This window comes from Clarias gariepinus, chromosome 6 (assembly GCF_024256425.1).
Source record: "Clarias gariepinus isolate MV-2021 ecotype Netherlands chromosome 6, CGAR_prim_01v2, whole genome shotgun sequence".
NCBI lineage: Eukaryota > Metazoa > Chordata > Actinopteri > Siluriformes > Clariidae > Clarias > Clarias gariepinus.
Genome location: NC_071105.1, coordinates 5,880,376 through 5,907,862, shown reverse-complemented (window position 1 = coordinate 5,907,862; position 27,487 = coordinate 5,880,376). Strand labels below are relative to the sequence as shown.

The 27,487-nt window shown below is 40.8% G+C and overlaps 1 protein-coding gene across 7 annotated transcripts; it reads left to right on the top strand.

Annotated features, from left to right (window-relative positions):
• The first annotated feature begins 1,809 nt into the window (after window positions 1–1,809).
• On the top strand, window positions 1,810–24,965 carry trak2 (trafficking protein, kinesin binding 2). Of its 7 annotated transcripts, none has more exons than XM_053498451.1 (17): window positions 1,810–1,893; window positions 7,173–7,344; window positions 9,555–9,698; window positions 15,533–15,601; window positions 16,857–16,933; window positions 17,029–17,145; window positions 17,246–17,464; window positions 18,517–18,595; window positions 18,681–18,811; window positions 18,958–19,032; window positions 19,183–19,320; window positions 19,752–19,831; window positions 21,271–21,444; window positions 21,556–21,842; window positions 22,084–22,563; window positions 22,663–22,762; window positions 23,233–24,965. In XM_053498451.1, the coding sequence occupies exons 2-17, from the start codon at window positions 7,290–7,292 to the stop codon at window positions 23,858–23,860; spliced, it is 2,853 nt and encodes a 950-aa protein (XP_053354426.1). In that variant the 5' UTR covers window positions 1,810–1,893; window positions 7,173–7,289; the 3' UTR covers window positions 23,861–24,965. The 7 variants fall into 7 exon arrangements, with proteins under 7 accessions (XP_053354426.1, XP_053354427.1, XP_053354424.1 ...); XM_053498452.1 differs by having other exon boundaries at window positions 21,553–21,842; window positions 22,666–22,762; XM_053498449.1 differs by having other exon boundaries at window positions 21,553–21,842.
• The last annotated feature ends 2,522 nt before the right edge of the window (window positions 24,966–27,487 follow it).

The window sequence follows — 27,487 nt, the reverse complement described above, 5'->3', positions numbered from 1 at the left end:
CAAATAATAGATGCTGAGTGGTTCTCAGATGAAACGTTTTGAGAAGAAAGAGTGTGTCTAAGTGCAGGATAAAGCAGACCGCACAGAGAATAAGTCAAGATAAAATTAAAGAAGGATGCATTCGACATTTAAAGGAATGCTGGTCTGGAAAATCCGCTTTAAGAGGCTGGGGAGAGTGAGACCTACAGTTAGTGGTAATGTACAATAATCTACTGGATTCCATCTGATGTTAAACAACAAAGAAGAAAAAGAAGGATAGTTGGCACGTCATCCTAAACTTTTATGTCAGCATCTCACAGACCGAGCTCATATCTACTGAAACTGATTAACTGAATTTTAGTTCATTTTAACCAACTACCCAAACATGATAACTATTGATAATTATTGATGAAAAATGATAATTATTTTTTTTTATATAAAGCGCTCAGGATTGTGTAGTATAGAGTGACATATACCTTTTTCAGCATAAAATACACACATGACAGACAAAGGAATGACACAGATACTGTACAGATGGTCACATGTTGTTCTAGTTGTTTTCGGTTGTTTGTATAACTAAAAATAAATAAATTAATTAATTAATAATAATAATAATAATAATAATAATGGGGACATTTTGAGAGTTCTACATTTTTCGACGTCATTCCCATATTCTTGTGGTAGTAAAATTTACTCTTTATAAAAGTAATAATAACTTTTGTTCTTCTTGACATCTTTGAAAACCCAAATACACATTTGAAGTCCAAAGCTTTCCCGTTAACACACACCATCAAGGCTTCAATATAAGCACAAAGATTTTTTTTTTTTATTGTTATTGACGTATGCTATGTCGCCAGCACATATTTGTCTTGAGTTTTAAAGGTTTTAAACACCAAAGATAAAGAAGTTATGTGTAATAGTGAACTACACAAGCAGGAGACATTTTTGTTCTGTAGATCCTGGGGAGACAAGAAATAGATTTGCTCATATGATCGAGGATGTGTGGGGTTAAAGATTGAGGCATCATAAGAAGCAAAAAATAAAAAAGTTTATGTATATCATATAATGTTGTATATCAGATAAATATATACCATGCAGGGAATTATAGCTAAGGTAAGGTGGATGATTTATTCCACCAAATACACAAATCACTTAAGCATGACGATATTTGATTTATTATAAAACTTACTATACTTATATACTTATACATTTGTGGGCTCAGTTTTCAGAGGCCTTAACCTAGGATTATTCCCACAATGCAATGTTTAGTCTGTATTTGTGAACTCGTCTATTCGGTGGAAAAACAAACAAATGAACAAACAAACAAAGAAAAAAACAAACAAATTGATCAAAGTATTTTTATTGAAAATATAAACAAGTTACGTATACATACATACATTGTACATTATTTTTTTTCTAACCATACCCCTCCCCCCACCCCACAAAAACAACAAACAAACAAACAAACAAACAACAACAACAACAACAAAAACGCTAAACTAAAAAAAAGTCAAAGCCAGTCAGCAGAAAAATAAAAAAATAAAATAAATATATTACGCATCAATAGAAATAAGATTTCTAATAGTAATAATAATCTGGATTTGTTGTAAGTGAAGATGAAAAATGTTTGTCTGTTTATCACTTTAACACACGAACTTTTCTCTGACAGGAGAGTCATATCATTGTGATATCCCCCCCTAAAATAGTACAAATGTGTTTGTTTGTTTGTCTGTTGACTCTTATTCTCAAATCCGTTATTCGTTTTTTTTTTAACGCCACGGCGGCCATTTTTGATGTCGTCATCAGCAGCACGCGCAGCGCTCCTCCTTACAGACTTCCGGCCTGCACGCGTTTTTTTTGTGTGTCCGTTGTCAGTAACGGTCGTGCGCGCGGCGGAGACATCTCTATATGAAGGTTCGTGGGTGTGTTTATTTACTTATTTGTTTGTTTGTTTATTCATATGTTTATTGATATTTACACATTTTACTCAGAGTGTCAGAATCTGATTGTGGTTTATACATCGCAGAGCTCTAAACAGGGAATATTAAAATGAGAAATATGACAGTAGTGACAGTAGAGAGGACCCGGATGTTTGGGTTTTACTCTGATTTCCAATGCGTTCTCCCTCTGTGTGTGTGTGTGTGTGTGTGTGTGTGTGTGTTATATTCTGCAGTGATTATATTTATACATCTCACCTTATGTTAAAGATCCACCCAGTTCCGATGAATACACTCCTGCATGCACCTGTACATGACTGTTATTGTAGAGTCACTTCTGCATGAATGCATCTTTACTTTATTACTGGAATCATATTATTGGCCTGTTTCTGCTGAATGAGGTCATGGAACTGTGTTTGCATTAGAAAGTGATCTGTGTATGAATTAGTTATGATATTACAATATAAGATGTGTGCATATATAAAAACCACTACATTTCAGGGAGCACCAATCAATACAATAGCCATATTCAGGATGAGTATTAAATACGTCCCTGATTATATACAGTCGTATCCTAATAACTATGCTACTGTAGATAGAAACGCGAGCAATTATTCGATTTAAAAATATATATATATAATTTGCAATAAACCACATGATCGAAATCAATAAAATTCTTTATACTTTAAAAGACAGGTACAGGTATTACGTAGGTGCGTTAATAATCAATTGCATGACACACACACACACACAGACACACACACACACAGAGTTGTCCGTCACCTCGCCTCCTGATTTAAAGCAGCACTCAGGAATTCATGGTTGGTATCGGTGTTGGCTTTGACATGGTCTTGAGATGGACTGTCACCCCTTTCAGGATGTTCCCTACCTAGTGCCCTGAGTCCCCTGTGACAGGCTTCAGGACCCTCTGACTAATATAGAGAATGAGTGAGTGTGAGTGTATTCTGATTTTCCTTTTACACCAGAAATAGTCCAACTGCGTTTTTAATATATCTATAGAGATAAAGCAACTTGATTTTACTATGTGATGTTTCTATATCCGACTAAATAAGCTCTTGGTTTACAGTGTAGAATATAAAGCCAAGATACAAAGAGCGGGTTTTTTTCCTTTTTTTGCTCGATTTAATGTGCACTACCTGGGCAAAACCAAAGAAACAAAAAAACCCTCAACACTTCAGAAGGGTCAAATAATTTAAGCTCTTTGATGCAACTGATGCAATTTGTTGGACAATTTAGGTTTCCTTCAAAAATTCAAAGAAGTACAAGATTTCAGGAATACACTTGTAATAACAGACAGAGTTTATCAGAATAAATATGTTCTAATACTGCTAATAATCTGGAGTTGTACTAGAAGATGAAGTGTTTGTCACATGAATGTTGCTCTGACTGTATTGCAAACCTTGCTGTTAGACAAAGTATTAAAACTTTTTTTTTTATGAAAATATTTCTTGTTGTTAATATTACAAGAAATAGGCAGATAAAAAACAACAACTAAACAAATATTCACAAATGTAACTGTCCAGTCTAGACGAAAGAGACTCTAGTCACAGCAATAATAAAAGAGTTGTCCAACATGTTAATAAAACCCTGTGAGGACTGTCTTGAACCTTCAGCTTTGTGGAAGAAATGTGGTCAGAATGTCGGTCACTTAAACGCTTAGTAAAGACGCATGGTAAGAAATTGACCGTAGAAATAAGTGAAAGTAAGAGCAGTTACACACACACGTTAGGAATGGGACCAAACAGCCAAGTGTCCATAGGAAAACTACTTGTTAGCGAGACTTCAGTTTCCCAGGGAGCGTTAAGATTGGACTTTGGAGCGATGGGAAAAAGGTCATGTGATCTGATGAGTCCAGATTGAGTCTATTCCAGAGCGATGGACACGTCAGGGTGAAAAGGGAACCTTATGAAGTGATGCTGTACAAACCTCTGGAGACAGGGTTTTGATCTGGTGTTGCTTCAGTTGCTCAGATCGAGACTCGGCAACGTTATGTGGCAATAAAGTGAAGTCAGCTGACGACCTGAATGTACTGAATGACCAGGGTATCACATCTGTAGGGGTGTTTCTTCCCTGATGGCACGGGGTGTAGTCCAGGACTCGGAAGGAGAAAGAGTGACCATGAAGAATTGGTTTTACACATTAACTGGACACAACATTTTGTGTGTGTGTGTGTGTGTGTGTGTGTGTGTGTGTGTGTGTGTAATTTAAGTTAAAGGTGACTGACTGAAATCTTAGCGGGTGCAAGTATTTATTTATTTTTTATCTGCTGCATGTAATTTCTGCGTATTATCGCTGGTCTTGGTATAAACGCTCGTTCAGTTCAGCATGTTGTGTATTTTTAGACACAGAGCTCCTGTGTGCTAGTAGATTTATGCTCTGACATGTTGTGTTGATTTATTTGGGGTAATTCAGTACCTAGTAAGCTGCCTGTAAGGGGGTCCTAAATGACATGCAAAATGGTAACTATGGCAACCATTTCTGGGTGCTTTAAAAAAAAAAGGAAATTTGCCCGATTATCAGGACAGGAAAGACTTGTGTGCTCATAGATGTGTGTGTTTTTTTTTTTTTTTTTTTTTGTCATAACGTCGTCTCTGATCTTTTTCCCACCTTTGATGTAACAGAGCAGCGTTAATTGAGCATTTTCCTGAACATTTTCAGGCTGTTTAAAGCAGATAAGGAGACAGTTTCAGAGCCGTCCATGATTCCCTCGGTCTTTAGAGCCTCAGTCCCAGCACGGGGTGGTTATTGATGTTCATGCTCATGAGGGCGGAGATACAGAGATCTACAGGACCACCATCCTGACACTTCCAGGCATGATATGGGACGCGAGAGGAGCAGCGAGTGAGTCGGATGTTTAATAATCAGTCAGACGTCGTTTATAAGTATGGCGTGTTCGTGCTGGTGCTCTGTGACTTTTATTGAAATGAAAAGCCCACAGAAGAAGCTGGTGTTTATTTAAGGTTAATAACAGACACTTCATCTTTTCCTGGTTTATGGTCTAGTATCTATGGTCTAGTATATATATAGATTTTATTTCATTTAGCTCTGTAAATCCCGTTTCATGGTAAAACTCTCTCTCTTTCTCTCTCTCTCTCTGACTGCTTTCTCTCATCCCTCTCTTTTTCTTTTCTCTCTTTTTTCTTGTTTATTTTTCTCCACATCTGTCTTTCTCTATATTTTTTCTCTTTCTCTAGATCTCTTTTTTTCTCTACATTTTTTTTCTATACATCTTTCTTTCTCTCTGTATCAATATTTCTCTTTTTTCTTAATCTCTCTAATATTTCCCTTTCTCTCATTTTTTTTTCTGTATACATATCTCTTTCTCATTCTCTCTCTCTCTCTCTCTCATTTTGTTCTCTCCAGTTTCTCATTCTCTCTCTCTCTCTCATTTTGTTCTCTCCAGTTTCTCATTTCTCTCTCTCTTTCAGTTACAGCACTTTGTAGAGAATTATTCTTCAATCCCATCGAGCAAGTCTAAAACCCTGTGCCGTACACATTAGTGTTAGACCTCTGCGAGTGTAAATTGCTATAAACAGACGGGAGTGACTTTTTAAGGGGAAACATTGAAGAACATGAACAGGAAATGAATAGGTTGGGACTTATTTAGATAAAGACGTAATGAAGGAAGAGAGACGCGGCGTCAGAATGTCGCCTCCCTCAGGTCATTCGTGGTTCGTGTCCCTTGGGCGTGCAGCGGGCGCAGTAATGGGAAAACGACGCCCGGTAGGAACTAAAGCTGATTTGGGGGAAATGAAGACGCGTCTCACTTCATCTGGCACAGAGCTCTCACTGAACTCCTGACTCAGGTGAGCTGATACACTGCACTGTGCTCAGGATAAGCCCTCTTACTGAAGACTGAACTAATGATTAAATGTGGATCGATCGGACATCTGACCCCGAGTGTCTCCGTCAGATCTGATCACAGGTCGAGATCGGAGTTCGATCGGACCTTCAGCAGCTCACAGGGAGTAATTCATGGTTGCTATGGCAACATCAGTTTTATAGTAGTAGTGTGTGTCGCGTGATAATCAGGATCTTAATGTGATATTAGGACTACTGCTGTGTGTGTGTGTGTGTGTGTGTGTGTGTGTGTGTGTGTGTGTGTGTGTGTGTGGTAAAAATCAGTGCCTTGATGGAGTCTTAATTAGTACACTTTGGACAGTAATGTGCTGGAGGAAATCATGTGTGTGTGTGTGTGTGTGTGTGTGTGAGAGAGAGAGAGGGGAAGGGGAGAGAGATTCAAGATTCAAAGAACAAAAATAGACTTAATATTTATTAAATAAATATTATGGAAACAGTAATAATAAATAAATGTATATACAGACATATATACATACACATATAAACATTATAAAAGTAATAATAAAGTCAATTATTTTATAATATCATTGTAAAAGTAAAATAAAAGAAAGCATTTATACGTATGTGTACATTTATTTTTATTATTATTATTATTATTATTATTTATAGTGATCTTGAATCTTGAGAGAGAGGGACGCGGGTGTGGCTTCATGCAACTACACTGAGTTTCTATATGAATGTAAAACACAGCAGCTGTTCCTCTTCTGTGTGTGTGTGTGTGTGTGTGTGTGTGTGTGTGTGTGTGTGTGTGTGTGCACGGCCAATCAATGTCTCTCTCCCATTCTTTGTTCCTATCTATCTGGTGATCTCTGTATGTCCATCTCTCTGTCTATCCATTTCTCCATTTCTTCCTCTCTCTTCCCCTCCCCCACATTCCTCTCCTCACATTGCTATGCTCTTGACCTCACTTCCTCCTTGTGGCTCTACTCGTGGCAGTGACTTAAGTCTTCAAAAACAGGAAATACCCTAAATTTGGGAGCTGAAACACACACACACACACACACACACACACACGGGGGGAGAGAGAGAGAGAGAGAGAGAGAGGAATGTTTGACTGATGCACAGCTGTGGGTGAAGTGAATGTCACCAACTGGGCGATGAAGGGCGAAAGACAGAGGGAGGCAAAATGGAGCAATAAACAAAACTGAAAGAAAAAAGTGAAAGCATTGTCTAAGTGTCCCCCCCCTTGACGCACACACGCGCACACACACACACACACACACACACACACGCACACACTATATACAGTAGTTATATACAGAGTTCTTTTTACGAATGCACAAATGAATAAAACCCGACAGCGCTCGATCGAATGCGACACATGTATTTATGCAGCCTCAGTCCTGCATCCTAATCGTTCTTTCTCTCTTTCAGGTGAACGAGTGTGTGTACGCAGGGCAGGATGTGAGGTCATGATTCATCTTTTCTCACCGTCCTGCACCAGGGTGTGAATGAGGAGCCCCGCCCCTCTCCACCTGACAGCCAATCAGGATGCTCGAGGTGAAGCATATGAGCGCGGAGAAGAAGGAGACGGCCGTGGGAACAGGTGTGTGTGTGTGTGTGTGTGTGTGTGTGTGTGTGTGTGTGTGTGTGTGTGTGTGTGTGTGTGTGTGTGTTTGTGTGTGTGTGTGAGAGAGAGAGAGTGTGTAAATCATGTGGCGGTTGCTATAGTTATCCCTTGCCCCAGTGAACTACATATTAACTCAGCTCGAGAGAACAGTCACTCGAATTGTCCTAATTACGCCTTCTGTACTGAATCCTAACAATATTAGAATTAGTGTGTGAATGTTGTGTAAATTAAAGCTGACATGAGTATTAAAAGAGGTTTTGAATCATACACATCATAATTCTTATGATTATGTAAAGGTGCTTTGCGTCAGTCACGATTGTTAAAAGCGCTATACAAATAAAGTCAATTCAATTTTATTTATATAGCGCTTTTAACATTAATCATTGTCACAAAATGAAAAGAAAAGAAAATTTGCCCAGGTGATTAAAATTTAATTGTAAAAAAAAAGAGAAATTTAGTTTGATCAGTTCATAACTGAATCAGTCCTCCATCTCTGCTAGTATCTCAAAAACGTCCAAACCCTGCTTTGTTAGCATCACAGAAAATTCAAAAGCAAAACCAGGTAAGTGAACCGAAAGAAGACTTCCAGACCAAAGTGGCATCAATGAAAATTACCCCAAAATATCTTGCTAGTATTATAGAAATCCCCCAAACAACCTAAAGGCAAACAAATTGCCAGAGAAGTAAAAATCAAACAACTAGTTAGCTAACCTTTAGGAAACAATAATCCTCTCTGTGTGGAGAAAGCTAGCTAAACATTTGTAGCAAAAAGACCTGCTAACATTATGGAGAATCCCCAACGAAAAACTAGCTTTGCTTGCAGAGTATTTCAGAAATAACAACAAAAGTGGCTAACATTACAGAAAATCACCAAAATCAACCAATTAGGCCAATTAGGACGTCTGTGAGCTCACGCAAGCAGAAGGAGCGGATAGCGCTGTCCTCCGAGTGTGTTACGCTGCCCCCAATAGTGCGTGAGCAAGCAGTTCGAAAAAATGCGGTTGGTGACGTCACGTGGGTCGGAGGAAACACGTGATAGTCTGCGGCCCACCCGACTGAGTGGTAGTAGAAGCTTAATGTGGGAGCCCCCTAGTGACGGGGAGGAATTGGATACGACTAAAATTAGGGAGAAAATCAGGGGTAACCCCCCCCCCCCCCCCCCCCCCCAAAAAAAAAAAACCTAATTAATATTCACACAAAACAAGCTAGCTAGGCAAAAGAAGTAATATTTACAAACCAAAAACAGACACCACAGAAAAAATTATAAATAAATAAAAAGCTTGTTACATGATAAGGTAGCAAGTGAATGTCAGAGACGAGTTAAATCCAACTAAAACCTAAAACTAATAAATCTAATAAACCTAATAAATCCCGCTCTTTTTGTGAGGTAATTTTAAGACGATGCTAGTTAGCTAACCTCATAAACCGTCTCAGTAAAGAACAAACAGTCATTCAGACATACAGCTTCCCTGTGATAAAAGGATGGATGAGTTCATTTGTTTATGAGGGACGTTCAAGTCAAACTGGGACTTTTGATTGTGCAGATTAACAGTAATGCACTGATTGCTACAGTAATGCACTTATCCCAGTGTTTAACTAGTGCTTGGACACCATTAAGGTAGAAAGTTTTCTCTTTACTCTGAAACGCCGGCCTCCCAGGAACTCCTCTAATAGCCCGAACATGTGGAAATGGCTCGTCGCGAGGTCAGGACTGAACAAGGGAAGTGGCGATAACTCTCAGACGAGTTCCTGTATTGTGAAAGTGGTGTTTGTGAATGATGACGATTTTGAAGGACCAGGCGCTCCACCACTCGCTAGAGGTTCACAGGAACGACTGCAGTGAGCTCCAAGCCATCCCGACCTGGATCATTATTATTCACGGACATACCGAGTCTCATCACCATACTGTTCTTGAATTCTTCTGTAAATGTTAATCGCTTTAACGCCCTTGATTCACAAGAAATTCCAGTGTGACTTGAACGCTCCTCGTATATTTATTTTAATTGTTCAGGAGCAGCTGTATTTTAATATGTTTGGGAGAAAAAAATAAAAACCGAAAGTATTTCGCTTGGGTTTTTTTTTACAGGTTAATGATCAGTTCTTAAAGGAGTTGAACAAATAAAGGTGTCTAATATCGGTGTGTGTGTGTGTGTGTGTGTGTGTGTGTGTGTGTGTGTGTGTGTTAGATGAAGGCTGTAGTGTGTGTGTGAGCAGCGCAGACCCTGTATACGTGTACGAGACTCAGGACTGGATGATTTCTCCCGATTGCTCTCCGGATGATCACAGCTCCATCTCTCCACTGCTGGCCGAGGAGACGTTTCGTTACATGAGTGAGTCATCTGTGTGTGTGTGTGTGTGTGTGTGTGTGTGTTGAGAAAACTTTCCATATTAAAACCACATATAGAAAAAATGTAATAAAAAATGAACAGACAGAAAGAGGAAAAAATTTAAAAGAAAAACTGGCAGATTGCATAAACAAAGGAAATGTGAGAACTGAAGGAGATGCTGGTTTAGTAGACGAGTACGTGTACACGTGTGTGTGTGTGTGTGTGTGTGTGTAGGTAGCAGTTAGGCAACTTTATTATTATTATTTCTAGGCTTTTATGTGTTTAAAGTCTGTAATGCTCGGCTGGCTTCCTGTCAGTTTTTTCCTCAAGTCATCAGTATGTTTGTGTAATTTGTACTTTAGACTCTGTGTGTGTGTGTGTGTGTGTGTGTGTGTGTGTGTGTGTGTGTGTGTGTGTGTGTAGCCTGGATTACATTACAGAAATCACACAGAGAAAACTAACTTATTAAAGAAGGTTTCTGAACATACACCATCATGGTAAAAGTTTACAAAGATACAAAAAAATATATTAAATAACTCAACAGTTACGTATTAAAATTCCCATTAATTTAAGTTTTGGTACCTCAAACAATGAAAGTGGATTTATATAAATTTAAACACTTTTCCTGCTATATTAAACTTTCAGCCTCGTAACACACAGGTATACCAGGTACTGATCTATGGTCATGATGTCACCCAAGTGACGCTGGGTTTCCCGTCGGGGTTCCTTCCTCCTGTCGTCTCAGGGAGTTTTCTTTTCCATCGTCATCCTCGGCTTGCTCGTCAGGGACGAACTGATCATTAAACTCTATATCACGGGTCCTGAATTCAACATTAAGGAAAGAACGGTCATTAATGGTTTCTTCAGGCCGGTATCCAAATGTCATGTTTGTCTTGGGATTCAGATCTCCATATAAGCATCATTGTAAGTCTGTTAAAATCAGCTATATTTTACTAAAATTTTATTGTATTAAATACCAATATTTTAACCTCCTTAAAATCTAGTTATTAAAAATTCCACCTCAAAACCTACCTATAATTCCTTTTCTGACAAAGCTAGCTAGCTGGCTAACCTCCTAGAACAATTCACATCATAACATAATGCCAATTTTATATAAACATGTAAGAACGTCAGAAATTCCACAGCTTATACCAGAACAGTTTAATCCAGCCCTCCATTCGAGCAGGCTAGACTTTAGAGAAAATGGCACAAAGAAAGAAATCTTTTGTTAGACAAATTTTTAAAGCAAAGATGCCCAGCGAACATCGTAGAACGTTTATAATTACAATCCAACACTAATGGAAATCCTCGAATAGGTTTCTAAATGAAAACCGCTGGCTAATAATATAGGAAATCTTCAAATATCGCACATCTGAGATGTCAAAACACAACATTGTGTGTGTGTGTGTTTGTGTGTGTGTGTGTGTGTGTGTGTGTGTATGTGTATCAGACAGTGCACCGAGGTCTGCTATTTATATGCACATTATTCAGTGTCAAGTGTACTCTCTGTGTGTGTGTGTGTGTGTGTGTGTGTGTGTGTGTGTGTGTGTGTGTGTGTGTGTGTGTGTGTGTTTATATGTGGCAAGGTCAGAGGAATTCATTGCTGCTCCCTTAAGTACGTCTGACAGCAGATCCAGGGCTAAAGTCACGGGACAAGGGATGAAAAGAGAGAGGGGAGGGAGGGACGGAGGGAGTGAGGTAAGAGAGAGATAGAGAAGGATAGAAAGAGAGAGAGAGAGAGAGAGAGGAGGAAAGAGGGGAGCAGCAGCCATGGCAGTTTTAAACCTTCAGAATGAGGACCTCTATGACTTTATCGTTGCTGAAGGTCAGAGTTTAAAAGTCATTGAGGTGTGTGTGTGTGTGTGTGTGTGTGTGTGTGTGTGTGCATTTCAGCCTACCTCTAAGGTCACCAAGAGGCATGTGTGCTTTATTTTATATCAGTGGTGAGGAATAAATATTATAATCAGTCCACTTGTTTGCTTGTTTGTAACCGTGTTCGAGTGAGTCCTGATACCGCGCTGCTAAATAGGATGCCTGAATAGTAAAGACACCCTGCGTGTCCTTACACATATTGATTTGTACCATTGATTGGTTTGTCAGCACAGCTCAACTCGGAAGGTTCACCATGCGGCCAAAAGTACGTGGACATCTGATCATCAGATACGTTTCTGCTCATTAGACAGATGCTGATAAATCTGTCTCTCAGCCACATTGGAGGGATTTTGAGCACAAACAGCCTGTTAAAAAATCTCCATTAAATTTAAGTCTAATCTTTGACTAGGCCATGCCAAAAGCCTTAATCTTATTCTCCTGTATGAATTAATTCTCTAGGTCCTAAGGGTATACGGTACAAATACTTTTTTATGGCACTGTATCTATAGAGTACTGTACAAAAGTCTTGGCACATGCAAAGAACTGCTGTAAAGCAAAGATGTCTTTAAAAAAAAAGCTATAACATGCAGGAAAGATTAATCAATGAAACAAAGTCTATAGTTGGTGTGACGATGCTTTGCTTAAGGTTTTATAGTCTCAGGTACAATTTGTACAGTTTTATCAGGAAATGAGCTGTTTAGCTTTACTCAACATCCTGCAGAACCAGGCAGAGCACTTCTGAGGACATTTTCATGCATGCAAAAGATGGTTTGTTTGAAAAGTTGCCTATTATATAATGTGCTACTTCTTTTCTCACCAACAGATGTGTTCCTGTCAGCTCAAATAGTAATGTTTGGAAATCAGAAATATATATTTTTTGTACTGACATCATAATCAAGTCATAAAATAAACATGTATCACAAAATTTGTACAATAAAATAAAAAAAGGGTGCCTAAGAGTTTTGCACAATGCTGTGTATGTGTGCATGAGTACCTACACGCAGAAACACATACAGGCTGTAACTTATAATAAATATGTGAAATAAAGAAATTATACCCATGCAAATGTAAAACACACACACACACACCAAACAGAGCCCAGACGATCATGGAAAGACCTTGTGCTCTGTTTGCAGGGTCCCAGTGTAGCGTGAACAGCCTCTGTGTATGCAACAAGGGGAAGTTTGAGACGCACTGTAGCAGGACAGAGTGGAAGTAAGGGCTGAGAGGACGGAAAGGTCGACGCTTTTGTTAGAAAAGCGTTTTATTAACTATAAAAAGCTTTCAGGCGATGATGATGATGATGATGATGAGAAAAACACATGGAAACAGGATTCATAAACATAATACAGTAAGAAGCAGAAGTGTGTTCCTGTCTTCTAAACAATGATTCACTTCTTGTCCACCTCTGAGTGTCTGAATAAAGTTGGTGTGTGTGTGTGTGTGTGTGTGTGTGTGTGTGTGTGTGTGTTGTATATATCTACAGTACTCAAACATGCAGCAAGAGCGTCAGTGTGTCTGTGTCGTGTTATATAACATATATAACACACAATAAACACACTTTTTACACGATTGTTTATGAGCTCATCCTGAACTTGTTTAATGTCTTTGAACCCTTCCGGTGTTTATTGTCACCGGTTCTGAAGGTCGAAGTGTTTTACAACGAGGTGATCTCCTGCAATTTCATAACGTACAATAACACTGTGTGTGACCTTTAGAAACTAAGCCTCGTCCATGTGAATCTGCAGACTGTCCACTAATGTGATGTGATGTGACGGTACTTGTTATAAATCGCAATTGCAAGAGTAAATTGCATTAACTTTTACCTAGTTCAGTTTTGTTACTTTAGCACTGAGCAACATCAGGGATTTATTTATGGCCGTGCTATCTGATATCACACAGTTGAGGAAGGGTTTCCCCTCGACTCTTTTTAATTTCAGATTGTAAAAGATGATCCCAGTGAAATCGAGGCTGAGGTTCATGACCGACTGTGTCCTGGTTCTGTAATCTTTGTATAATCCGTCTCATATTATATGATGAAGATCCTCGTGTGTCAGACCTGTGATTAAAGAAACTGGCTCTCCGTTCTGCTCACGTCATCATCCAGTGTGAGCGTGGACGAGATGCAGAAATAATCTGCATTTTAAGTATCTACGAGAAAGTATGGACATGTTCATGCCTGAAGTGGGGGAAAATAATTGGAAAGTTTGTTTTTCTGATTTTTCTGCCATTTTTTTTTTTACCTCTATTTATAGCCATCATGCATTTTTTTTTTTTTTTTTTTTTTTTTGCACGATCCTCTGCAAGTCTTTTCATGAAGCGCATCGTGGCAGTTTTTTTGGCTCTTTCACATGGGGCACGCAGCTCTAGGGGGGGAAAGATGTTTGTCTTTTGTGAGCAAAAAATAACTGTGATGAATGTTAATCTCATTGAAACAGTGCACTTTAGAGTCAGGGGTCAAGATTTTATAAGTAAATTCATCTTTATCAGTATAAGTGATCTAAAAAAATACTAGTGTGTAGTAGAGCTGTTCGAATTAATCGATTTTGCAATTACATCCATCTTTTGTCCGTCAGTTTTTGATTCAGAAATGATTTACACCTTTTCAATGCTTCAGATAAACTTAAAATGCAAATACAAATGGTTAATAAGTTGCCACCAACTGTACTGGAGTACGGAGAAGAACCTTAGCAGGGAAATAACGTAACGTAACAATTGCTGTTGGGGAAACTCTCATTTGCACAAAAAAGGAACTTTAGGAGTTAAAAAATAGTAAGGCGTGGAAACAAATATTAAAATATATAAAATCTTAAAAAATAGACACTGCAGTGCACCAGATACCTACATCTTCAATATTGTCAATTATATTTATTTATGTAAATTGTCTAAAGTCCAGTATATTGTATGTATGTGTGTGCATGTGGGAGTGCGGGAGAACCTGTCCGGGAGCATGATGATTGAAAATGGCCGTACTGTAAAGCTTTCCTGATGGTGAATAATGCTAATAAAGAATCCTAAAGACAAAATGGTGTCCAGAATTCCCCTCGTGATTTAAAGGTGCAGAGACAACACTTACATTTGAGATTAATTTTCTTAGCCGCAGTTACAGGTTTTTTTTTTTTGGTGAGGAAAGGGAACAGAGATTTAGTCAAGTGGATCAGTATGCTTTAGATAGTATATTTGTGTCAAAGGCATATAAGACTCACTTTGACGACTTAAGAACAAATCTGACTTCCGAACCTGCCTCTGGAATGCAATTTGTTTGTAAGTTGGGGACTTTCAAATTTTTTCAAAAAGGGAACTTTTGGAGTTTTCCTAAAATCATTTCTGTATCCCATGTAAATTCCATGGAAAGTCCAAACTGTGAAAACACAAGTGGCCAGTGAAGGTACTGCAGGTGAGGAGAGTAATACATAATTAAAATGTTGAATTTGTAATTAAGTTTTAAATTACCACAGAATGTTAAAAATGATAAAAAAAATATATAAATAAGTCATCAAAACCAGTCAAATAAGGTTGTGGGATTTACTGTATGTGGAAACGGTCATAATAAATGTAAAGGGAAATAGAAAATCTTTGGTTTGTGTGGACTGCAGGTGTGTGTGTGTGTGTGTGTGTGTGTGTGTGTTTTATATTAACATTAATGTTACATTATTAATCTTCTCTTTACCCAGGTGTGCTCTCTGTCAGGGTGAGGGGCGGAGCCTATGGTCAGGTGCTGAGGCTCTTTCCAGCTCTCCACTCATCCCTACGTTATGTTCTTTCTTTCTGTTTCTGGCCTCTTTGTTCTCTTCATTTCCTGCTTCGCTTCTTTTATTTTGCTATGACTCTCTCTCTCTCTCTCTCTCTCTCTCTCTGGTGATTGGGTGTCTCACATCTGCTCTAGCTGATTATACCCTCAATGTCCAGCATTTAACATATTTCTGTCTCTCTTTCTCTCTCTGTCTCACTTTTTCTCTCTTCAGCTTTTCTCGCCATGGAGCCCTCCTCCTCCTCCTCCTCCTCTCTCCCCCGCTCTCACACTTTTTCCAAAGGTATCTTTATGACTTTAACTCCTTTTATATACCGATGTTGCATCTCTTACTCTCTCCTTCCCTCCTCCCGCTTTGTATTATAGTCGTGCTCCGCCCACACGCTCAGTTCATCGTGTGGTGCTGTAATTGTGTGTGTGTGTGTGTGTGTAGTTTTGCAGTGACAGTTTTAGTAGCTGATCGTTACCGCTCTGTGCTAATTGTAGCGCTGTATTCGTAGTACGACTTGGAAACATTTAGAGCTTGGATTATGTTTCCTGCATGCAAGGAATTGTGGGTAGTATTGTGTGTGTGTGTGTGTGTGTGTGCATGTTGTGTGCTTGTGTAAAGGCATGTGCCAATATTAAATATTCATATTAGTTAAAGTTTGTCAGCTAAGCTTTATCATATGTCTTACTGATGATGTCATATTTCAGGTTTTCACTCGACTAACACTAAAGTACTTTAGCTACTTTATCAGTAAACGCGGACATTTATGCTCCTAATGTAAATCCGTCCGTCAGAGCAGTAAAAATAAATATTGTCGTGAGATCTGATGTTCTTGATTGTTTTCTTATAAGATGACAAACATTATGGGATGCATGTATTGGACAAAGAAGTAAATAAATGCCTTGACGTTGTCGATATGATCAAGCAGTATCACATGAAAAGAGTGCTGTTGTGATGAACATCAGCACGGCTGTGACTCGGCACAACAGCACAACACTGATAGTTATACAACAGTTCCACAAACACCAATTATTAGCAACAGATTATGATTTGTTTCTTTATTAGAGAGCCATTTGGGATTCAGCATTGTGTTAGAAGGTAGTTTCTTTATAGCTCGCCTTAGGCTTAAATAAAAAAACTTAGAGTTAAACATATCCCAGTGCTGTTACCGTCTATTATCAGCATTTGTTGATTGTCTCCCGTCCAATCAGATTACTCGGTAGGAACTAACTTATTTAGAATAAATTGTAACAGTAATGATAGAAAAAAAAAAATATTTTTTTTTCTTTCTCTTTTTTTTCTTCGATATAAAAGTCAGGTTCCGTTATTCTTTACATTATGGCATCTTTAAACATTGACTCCTTCTTATGACATAATTTAAAACTTAAACCACAATCTCTTGGTTAAAGTTTTATAGGCGGCTGAAAGTTGGACATCTACCTTTCGAAGCATTTGTTGGCACATGCTTACGTGTGTGTGTGGTTCTGTGTGTGCATGTTTGTATGTGTGTGTTTGTTTGACCCAGCTCTGTCTCTTTCCTACTCTTCAGTTCTTACCTCTGACCGGGTGGAGCAGATGACCAAAACCTACAATGACATCGAGGTGGTCACACACCTGCTGGCCGAGGTAAGTAATTCTGGTTAATCTGATTAAATAGCTGGAAATGTTTCTGATTCCTGATTCGCTGTGTGAATCTCGAGTTCTGTTTTTTGATTGGACAGCGGGATCGGGACCTGGAGCTGGCTGCTCGGATTGGTCAGTCTCTGCTGCACAGGAACCATGTCCTACAGGAGCGCAACGAATCACTGGAGGAGCAGCTCACACAGACGCTGGATCAGGTAAATACACACACACACACACACACTCACACACATACATACATGCACACGCATGAAGCAGGGCTTTAACCACTGGTTGTGGTCATGTGATCACCTCCAGGTCCACCAGTTGCAGCATGAGCTGATGAAGAAGGACGAGCTTTTGCGGATGGTGTCGAGTGTGAGTGAAGAGAGTGAGACAGACTCCAGCTCTTCTCCATCGCTCCCCCGCGCTCCCTCTAATCACACACTCACACACTCACTAACACTCAGCCAACTTGACCTGCTGCAGGGCAAACTGCAGGAACTCGAAGAGGAGAACCTCAAACTACGGGTAGAGGTAAGGGACATCATCACACGCACACACACGATGGGTGTTAGACGAACGGACAAATGAACGGATAGTTGGATAGACAGACGGGCAGAATTATTGGCACCCTCTGTAAAAATTAATAAAAATGCTAGAAGCTTAAACAAGACACTTTTGGTTGTTTAGTTTTGATGCAGAATTAAATTTTGCTGTGAAATGATTGATTTGGAATACTACAAAAATTTTGGAATGCTACAAGTTTAATTGGTTCTCCTTTTGTAGGTCTTTGTCCTAATATTTTTTAAAAGATGGCCTTCTCAATCATTAGCTAATCTCTGAGACACTCCCTCACTGTTTTGCATGACTAGCCCATCCCCCCCCTCCCCCACCCCCCACAATAATTAAAAAAATGTAGCTCGTCCAGGAGTCCCTCTCACTATTAAGCGCGACCAAGAGGACCTCTTAGAGTATTTATCATATCCTCCTGGAGGTCCTCCAGGAGAACCTCTAATAGGTAGCTCGCCCAGGAGGCCCACGCCCTATTCAGCTCGCTCGGGAGGCCCACGCCTTGTTCAGCTCGCCCAGGAGGCCCACGCCTTGTTCAGCTCGCCCGGGAGGCCCACGCACTGTTCAGCTCGCCCGTGAGGCCCTCGCACTTTTCAGCTGGCCTGTGAGGCCCTCGCACTGTTCAGCTCACTTGAGAGGCCCTCGCATTGTTCAGCTCACCCGGGAGGCCCTGTATTGTGTAGTGCAGCTCGTCTGGAGGCCCTTTAATGTATAGTGTGTATCTCGTCCAGAACGCCCTGTAATGTGTAGTGTAGCTCGTCCAGGGAGCCCTGTAATGTGTAGTGTAGCTCGTCCAGGAGGCCCTGTAATGTGTAGTGTAGCTCGTCCAGGAGGCCCTGTAATGTGTAGTGTAGCTCGTCCAGGAGGCCCTGTAATGTGTAGTGTAGCTCGTCCAGGAGGCCCTGTAATGTGTAGTGTAGCTCGTCCAGGAGGCCCTGTAATGCACCTTCCCACGTTTAATCGAACAGTGTTTTGATTTGATCGTGATACACAGTTTTACTTGTACTTATCTGCAGGCGAGTCAGCTGAAGAAGGACACCATCACGTACGAGGAGAAGGAACAGCAGCTGGTCAGCGATTGTGTTAAAGAGCTTCGTAAGTTCATAACAGTTGAATTCATAACAGTTTGTCTAAAGTCTAAACCACTGAGGTTAAGCGTGTACGTGTTGGTGTTTCTCAGGTGAGTCGAACTCTCAGATGGTGAATCTGACTGAAGAACTTTCTCAAAAGAATGAGGATCTCATGAAACAGCAGGAGGAAATCTCCCAACTTCTGTCACAGATAGTGGAGCTGCAACAGCGCCTCAAACAGGTGACAAATAAAATAAGGGGGAAAATGTTAAATTGTTAGTTTTTGGTTAGGGAAGAGAAAAGGGGGAGGGGCAAAGAGTGCAAGATAGACAGAGAGAAAACGGGAAAATCAGATGAAGAAAATGTGATGTGTGTTGATGTTTTCAGCTGGCACTGGAGAAAGAAGAGCTCAGGATTCATCTACAAGCTTCGAAGGATGCACAGCGACAGCTAACGGCTGAGGTACACAAACGTGTGTGTGTGTGTGTGTGTGTGTGTGTGTGTGCACAAACTTATACACACAATACAGTTTAATGTGGAAACGATTTAATAAAAATGAAGTAATGAGTGTGTGTGTGTGTGTGTGTGTGTGTGTGCGCGCCCACGCTTTAGTTAAATGAGCTGGCCGACAGGAACGCGGAGTGTGTTGGGATGCTGCATGAGTCGCAGAAAGAGGTAAAGGAGCTGCGCAGTAAGAACACACCGTCCACGGGTCTGCGCAGACATCTCTCACACAACGTCTACCCCATGGTGAGACACCTCTCTCTCTCTCTCTCCCTCTCCCTCTCTCTCTCCCTCTCTCTCTTCCTCTCTGTTTTTCTCTCTCACTCTCTCTCTCGCTCTCTCTGTTCCTCTCTCTCTTTTTCGCTCTCTCTCTCTCTTCCTCTCCCTCTCTCTCTCCCTCTCTCTCTCTCTCTTTCTTCCTCTTTTCCTCTCTTCCTCTCTCTCTTCCTCTCTCTCTCTCTGCACGTCCTCTACTATACACACCAAACTTTACTGTTCCCTCCAGGTAGTAGTATGAGATGTTTCTTTTTCACACTTTATCTTCCACATATATGCCCAGCTTTCTCCGTCACTTCGCACAGCAAATTTACAACACACTGCCACGAATGAAGCCATTTTAAAATAAATGAATAAATACTTTTTATTAATTATTTTGTTTTCTTGTCCCTCTTTTTCAGGAGTGTCTGGCGGCTGAGATTGAAGGCACTATGAGAAGGGAGTTGAGTGTAGAGGAAGAGATCGCTTTTCAGGACCAGAGGTAATACACACACACACACACACACACACACAACCAACGACTAATTAAGTAATGTTTTATCATTATACATTTTGGAGATATTTTTGCAACTGTTTATCTTTTTTTTCGGAGAACAATCTTTTCTCATTCCAAAACATAATGCTAATGAATATGCGAGCGTGAGTTATTCTCAACATAATCTCCTTGCTTTTTTTTAAACACTTTGTCCATTCGTCAACAAGCTTCTGTATTCCGTTATTAAAAGCTGTTTTAGGCTGAGCTGAGAACATGGAATGCACCGCTGTCTTCACTTCTTCATCCGAAGTGAATCTTCGTCCTCGTAGTGCTGCTTTCAGGGAACAAACAGGTGAAAGTCAGATGAAGCGAGATCAGGACTATAGGGAGGAGCTTTAACACCTCAGAATAAGGTTACTGCAGAGTGTCGCCAGCGTGGACAGAAGTGTGCGGACGTACATCGTCATGTGAGATCACGATGCTCTTGGATATCAGCCCTCTGTGTTTAATCTGAGGTTTAGTCTTCAGTGTCACTGTAACGTGCACTGTTGATTGTTGGACTTTTTTTCCTGATGGTGTTCCAATAATTCTGGCCCTTGAGAATCTCCAAATTTTACAGCTGATGGTCAACTTTTGAACTTTTCTCGGTCGGCGAATGAGGATGTTTCCGCTCCACACGCTGCCGTTTACCGAATCCCTGTCTCGTCATCAGTTGCAGTTCTGTTTAGTGAGTTGATTCTGCACCACCTTCAGTCCACAAAAAAAAAAATCACTGCACTGCTGATCTTCGTTCGTGCAAAATGGGGCAAACATTTTTGCTCGCTCCACAGTTACAAATGAACTGATGCAACATGTTCACACCTGTACAGCAGTGACTGGGAGACAGGAGACTTGTCTCAGTGCAGCCAAAAGAAGTTTTAACCCAAGTGCGGATAATTTTAACCTAACCCTGCTTTTATTTTAGAAATAAACACATTACATACAATTTGCTTAACACATCCAAAATCACCTAACATTCTGTATATTATAAATGTGTTTTTACAGATTTTAGTCATTAAATCTTTAATTTTGGTGACTCGAGTCTGGACTGATGGTATCTTCCGTGTCCTCAGACCAGGGGTGTCGGACTGCATCCAAAAAGTGTCATGTGAGTTCAGGAGGCGTACATTCCACACAAGCAGCAGCCACGCCCGTTTAATTAGTTGTTCTTGGCTTTCAATAGACTATCAGGTGTCGCTTCTGCTTGATTGGAATGAAGGCGGCCTGCACTCACATGACCTTTCCTGGATGCAGTTTGACACCTCTGCCTTAGACTATAAAATTTAACCTGCTTCACTGTGCACTAATTATTCATGTAGCTGCGTGTAAACCTCATCCATCGCAAAACCTCCTTAGCTTTTCTATGCAGTTAGGATTAACCCATGACCTTTGACCCCGTGTTGCAGGTCAAGCAACAAGCGCGTGTTTCAGACAGTCAGGTCAGCGAATGAGTCAATAACACGGGGAGCAGAATCGGCAACGCCTCCTATTCCTGGGTCCGGGCGCTCAAGCGTGGTGATGACGTCGCAGCCGTTTCACTCCACCACACACACCCCAGACACCCAGCACGGCACGGACAAGTGAGTGTGTGTGCGGTCTCTGTGCATTGTGAGGTCTTTTTCAGTGTGACTGGTTTTTTTTGTTTTTTGTTTTTTTTTGCCCTGACCCATCAGTGTGTGATGTCTCAGCAGTGTCTGCACGGGCCGTCCCGGCTCTCCTGGAGGAAGTGACCTCGTCTCTGCGCTGCGTCGCCTCACTCTGAGGAGGCAGAACTTCCTGTCTGAGCGTCAATACTTTCAGACCGAGCGGAACAGGAAGCTGTCGGAAGGGGCGGAGTCAGAGTGTGGCGGGAGTGGCTACAGCTCTCCACTGGGAAGCGTACGCTCGTCCTTCAGCAACCTCTCCGAGTTCTCGTTGTCCTCCGGGTGCTTTAAGACATTTTTGCCTGAGAAGCTGCAGATCGTAAAGCCCATGGAAGGTGAGTCCTGGGAGGCGGGGGGTGGGGGGGTGGAAGAAGCGTCCTAAATAGTGTCCTATTCACTAGACACTAGAGTGGAGCACTACATAGGGAACATCTTATCACACACCACTGTTCACTATGTAGGTCAGAGAAACATCACAATATTCTCACCGGTGATCAGTCCACTTTGGACTTGTCCCAAACCATGACCCACTTATTTTTTTTATTTTTTTTGACATTTGCGCTTTCCCTCCTTAAGGCTCTTTGACCCTGCATCACTGGCAGCAGCTGGCGAAGCCTCACTTGGCCTCCATCCTTGACCTGCACCCGGGCGTGGTCACCAAGGGCTTTAGGCCCCTCCCCCATGATGCCGTGTATCATCTCAGCGACCTGGAGGAGGACGAGGAGAACCATGGACGCGCAGTGCCATGGTTAGACAAGGGACGAGATGAGAGGAGAACCGGAGACGAGGGTGAAGACGAAGGGATCACTTTCAACGTGCACTCATCCTCCACTCCCGAGCAAAGGAAAGAGAAGAATGTTTTCACGCCACTCAAAGCCCCGCCTCTTTCGCCACCTCTTAGAGCATCGCCTGCATCACAGGCTGCACCCGTGACCTTCGACACGTTGGTAAAAGCAGCAGCAGGGTACACGGCGCTTCCAGGGTCACAGTCAAGCCTGAGTGCTGCTGCTACTACTACTACTACTACTTCTACTTCTACTACAGCGCCCTCTATAGGTGAGAGAGCTTGTTACTGAGGTATCAGACCAGAAGGGGAATTCTCAAATCTGATTGGACGGATTGTTCTGATTAATTCTGTTATTTTTTCTTTGATAGCAGTAAACCCGGGGAAGTGTCAGAGCTCCACCTTCTCCACCTACACCTTCACCACCTGCCGCATCCTGCACCCCAGTGATGTCACGCAGGTCACACCCAGGTGCTGCCCTCTGATTGGCTGTTTACATTCCTGCAGTATTTAATCTACTGGACTGATTTGTGTGTTCGTGCTGTTGGAATAATCATTTTCTTTCTTTTATCCTTCAATTCTTTCTTTCATTTTTTTTTTTTGTCCTTCTTTTTTTTCCTTATTTATTTCACTCTTTGGTCCTTTTATCGTCTGTTTTTCTAACACACCGTCTCTTACATCTTTTTTTCTTTTTTCACCCTTTATTTTTCTTTTCACTCTTTTTCATTATTCTTCTTTTATTTATTTTTTTCTTCTCTTACATTCTTGTTTATTTATTTTTAATAATATTATTATTTTCATTACATTTTTTATTTCTTTTGCTGTTTTCTTTTATTTCTTTTGCTTTTTATTGTCTCATTCTTGTTTTTTTTTTTTTTTCTTTGTATTCTCATAACTGTTTTGTTTTTGTTTCCCCTTCTCTCTAACTCACCTCTCCTCAGCTGTGCGTCCACGCCGAGTTCTCTCCGCTCCGTCCCCTCGACTCCGGTGACCCCCTGCAGGTTGAATCTTGGTGACTCGTGCTCTCCACGTCGCATCGCAGCGCCCCCTGCTGGTCTGGCTAAGCTCCTGTTGGAGAAAGGCATCTCCGCACAGAAAGTCCCTGCTCCCTCCAAACTGCCCCAGTCCCTGCGCCTGCTCCCCACTACCCCTCCTAACTCCCCCTGCCCCTCCCCCGTACCCTTTGACGCAACCTCCACACTTCCCGACAACTTCCTGGCGTCGCGGCCAGCCGAGCTCTTCCTGCAGGACGTGTACGGCGTGAAGCCCGATCTCGTCGAGCGTCTGCGCAAGCTCGGATTGGACAAAAACGTCATTGGGACCGACCCGGACGCCGCTTCCCGGACATCCACCCTGTTACCGACAGGCGGAGGAAGCTTATTGGTGGGTCTGAGGCGGAACCAAAGCCTGCCCGCTATGGTCGGTCAGCGCAGCCCGTCATACCCTGCTCCGCCGCCTCACCCCACCTCGCTTGCTCTTCCTACGCCACCCTGGGGTAACTTGAAACCACGCCCTACTCATAGACACGCCTCTCTTTCTCAAGCTCCTTCTATTTTACATGAGCATTAAGAAGGGAAGAGAATTGTATTTCGTTGATGTGGCCTAAGAGACGGTATGAATAAAACACTGACTTTTTTTTTTTTTTTTGCTTTCGCTTGCCTTCCTACGAACTAATAACAGTTTAAAAGAAGACGTGATGGCTGGTCTTTGTTTTAAAAAGCACAGTTATGTAAATAGTTGTAAGTATCACCTGGAATGATTGCGTGTCCCGACCTGGGTCAACAAGGGTGGAGCTTAAGGGGCGGAGCTTAAATTTGTCCTCAATTGTCAATTTAATACAAATTGGAAATACCACATGATCTAGTAGGATGTGAACCGTTAACTATCTTGCTAGCAAACGCTACAACGTGGTGATAGACTAGCCAACCCAAGAGTTATAGTTTTTCCTGCGGTGTTGTCTTGGTAAACCCTGGCTACATGACTAGCTATATATTATGATATAGGAGACGGTTATGTCAGCTAATATTAGAACAGTTCTGTCCTCACCTAGCTGCCTACTGTAGATTAGCAAATTAGACTCGAGTACGAAATGAAAACACACCCGGGTTGACTCAGGAACGACAACGTCCAGGATCCACCGATCATCAGATATGACCGTTTTTTTGCGTCCAACGTTCACGCTGTCCAGCGTCTCAGCCTTTAACCTCTGTCGTAGTCACGCTTGTCTGGTGATCATCGAGGCTCTGCAGGTCCTGAAAGGTGACAGAATGTCTAGCAAGGATTCGGCACGTAGGGTGAAGTGATTTTTAAAGAAAGTCTGTACTAGCACGTGGATTTATTTGAGCGTAGAGGGTTTGTAGTAAGTCGAACAGAAAGCAAGATGAATGAGGGCTATGAAAGTGATGAAAGATGTGATTCGAAAGTAGAATAAGAGAAAATAGGAATTAATGAAATGATGATCGTGCAGAGCCTCAGAAAGGGAAAAAAAATGTCCTGGTCAACACTAAGTATTAGCTTTCGTCAGACGTATCGCTGCATCTACATCTCCTTATACAGCATGCATGATCTTTATAGTTATATCTCCTAAAGTGCATTTAACAGCAGGTTTCATGATACTTATTCTATTACCGGATTTATAGGTGCGTTAGGTAAGTCCTTTTAAAAAAAATAAAAATAAATAAAAAGATTGTACAAGTACAGAATAATAAAGTTTATTGCACCTTTTAAAACCACTGTATTTTTCGGGACTTCTTTGTCTTCAGGGAGAAAAAGAAGAAATGGGAACATGTTCGTATTACGGATTTAATTTGTGTAATTTATTCTAAAGGGAATGTCCACAAGTTTGCCTCACACTTGCACTTAGACACACACACACACACACACATCATAGAGCAGTAGTTCACTTGGTAGCCTGGAGAGCGCACGTCTTTGTGTGTGTGTGTGTGTGTGTGTGTCGGTTTCGTCCAGACACACAGGGGACTTAGCAGCTTTAGCTTGCCTCTTAATTTCAGTGTGTGTGTGTGTGTGTGTGTGTGCCCTTTGATGGATCGCCATCCCATCCATGATGTAATCCAGCCATAGTCACACCACTGACCCTGAACGCGTCCTTCATTAGTCCTACTTTAGTCCAGTGTCTTCAGCAACACAAACACACACGTATCGATCAGTATCAGTACCAGCCAGTGCTGCTGATGTTATCAGTCATCACCATGTGACCTTCCACCGTCTCCACGCTCCCTCTTTTTTCCTTTATTTAAAGCACTTTCTCTTTTTTTTTGGTTGTTTTGTTTAATTTTAACCCACTAGCATGATGATATTTATTACTTAATGACCGCACCGTATCTTCAAGCAGGAGAGTGTAACCGTAAGCTATTGGCATGAAGGAATTTTATTAAGCAATTTTATTTAGCAGCAGAATTTCATTATATTGTATGTCTGGGTTTGTGTGTGTGTGTGTGTGTGTGTGTGTATCCTGCCTATGAGGGATTTGTTTTTTAATTTTGCTGAGTTTAAGAATAGATCCACTTTTAAAATCTTTTCGTGTCCTGGTCCAAACTAAAAAAAAGGACAGAATTTAAGCTGCATTTTTGCTGACTAGGCGTGATCACTGTTGTTACAAGTGTTTTGTTTGTTTTGTAAACAGAATTTCTATGATTGTGATTTTACGAAGTCTTGCTTGCCAAGTTGTGCCACTTATTAACTAACAGCCATTGGATAATGCATTGCAATGGGGCGGGGCTTGTAATATCACCAAGACATTGGCTTTAGATATTTATTAAATCATTAAATATTAACTGAAATAAATGTTGAAATTAATTAATCGCCATGTGATTATACTTTCTGTACAGGATTTACACAATGTTGGAATGTTCCAAAGAAATGCACAACTCGCGATTTCAATTCTCTCGCCTCCCAAATCAGCAGTTTGGAACAGTGTATATAATGAACTGATGGAAAAGTTAAATACAGGTCGCTCATTTGTACTGAATTTGGTTCAGCACTGGAGCTACAAGGCATACGTTTGTATATATTGACTAAAACGTCATTAATAAAATCATAGTTAACAATTCGTACAAATAGCCTGCAAACAGAAACAAATACGTTTCTGCTTTTATAATTCTTCTTGTCCAAAATGGCCACCCAGGTACTTGGTTCTCGTTCACAGGTTACAGCGAGTCCCGCTGTGTCCTGATGACGCATTTCTGGACAAGATTTAGCAAAAGAAAGATCAGCGTTGTCGCTTCAGTACAGAACTAAATCATGTTATAATAGAAGCGATGGAGTCGATGCATTCATAAGCACAGAGATATGACTGTTTCCCTGTCTAAACCTTTGAGCTGTGCTGTTTTATTGCCTTTGTTTTTTATTAAAGCAATGAAAAAAATATTTTTTGTCCTTGTCCTTTTTAATTTAATTTTTTACATCTAATTTTATTTAAAATATAAGAAAAAAAAGTTCTATTTTTATGTTTCTAGTGCTAGTGGCTTCTATTGTGACCTCATATGAGAACATATACCCCAGTACCCTTGCTAACTCCCCAGCACCTTCCCTCGGACAATGCAATTTTTAATAAATAAATTCTTTATAAAAAGTATTACTAGCATAAGTAGTTGTAATTCAGCCTTTCATTTCTTTCTTTTCCACTAGCTTGTCTAGATGAAGCTAAACAAAATTTTTCACTTAAACCATTTATGAGCTTTGTACAAAATGTGTTTACAAAATGAAATTCTTGCACACTGGGATACAGATATGAAATAATATAGGGCAGTAATGAAGGTGAAAATCTGCTGGGAATGGGCTGCACAAGATAATGAAGTCCCACTCCCCATGGGACCTCAACATGATGTCATTTCAATGGAGCCATATTAGAATTCTTAAAACATGGCAATGTAAAATTGAATTCTATGTTTGGTTGTTTTATTTTTTTTCAGCTAAAGGTACCGTACCTTTAACAGCAATAATCTTCTTATAGAACCCATGGTTGTTATTCTCTCGGCTGCCCTCGTCAAGAGGTCGCTACAGCAGACCATCCACACAACTTGGTACAGGTTTTTACACTGGATTCCCCTCCTGATGCAACTCTCCCATTTTCTCTAGGCTTGAGATCAGCACTGACCTTATCCAGTGGCTGGCATTTGGGCATTGTGTGGGAATTAAACCCAGGTCTTCCACATGGGAGGCGAAAAACCTACCACT

What these genes read in the sequence shown, in the direction of transcription:
- trak2 (XM_053498449.1), top strand. Translation starts at nt 7,290, where the DNA reads ATGCTCGAGGTGAAGCATATGAGCGCGGAGAAGAAGGAGACGGCCGTG. An exon ending in CTCTCACACTTTTTCCAAAG is followed by an intron (nt 15,602 to 16,856) that starts GTATCTTTATGA and finishes CCTACTCTTCAG; the next exon opens with TTCTTACCTCTGACCGGGTG. An exon ending in TCACACAGACGCTGGATCAG is followed by an intron (nt 17,146 to 17,245) that starts GTAAATACACAC and finishes GATCACCTCCAG; the next exon opens with GTCCACCAGTTGCAGCATGA.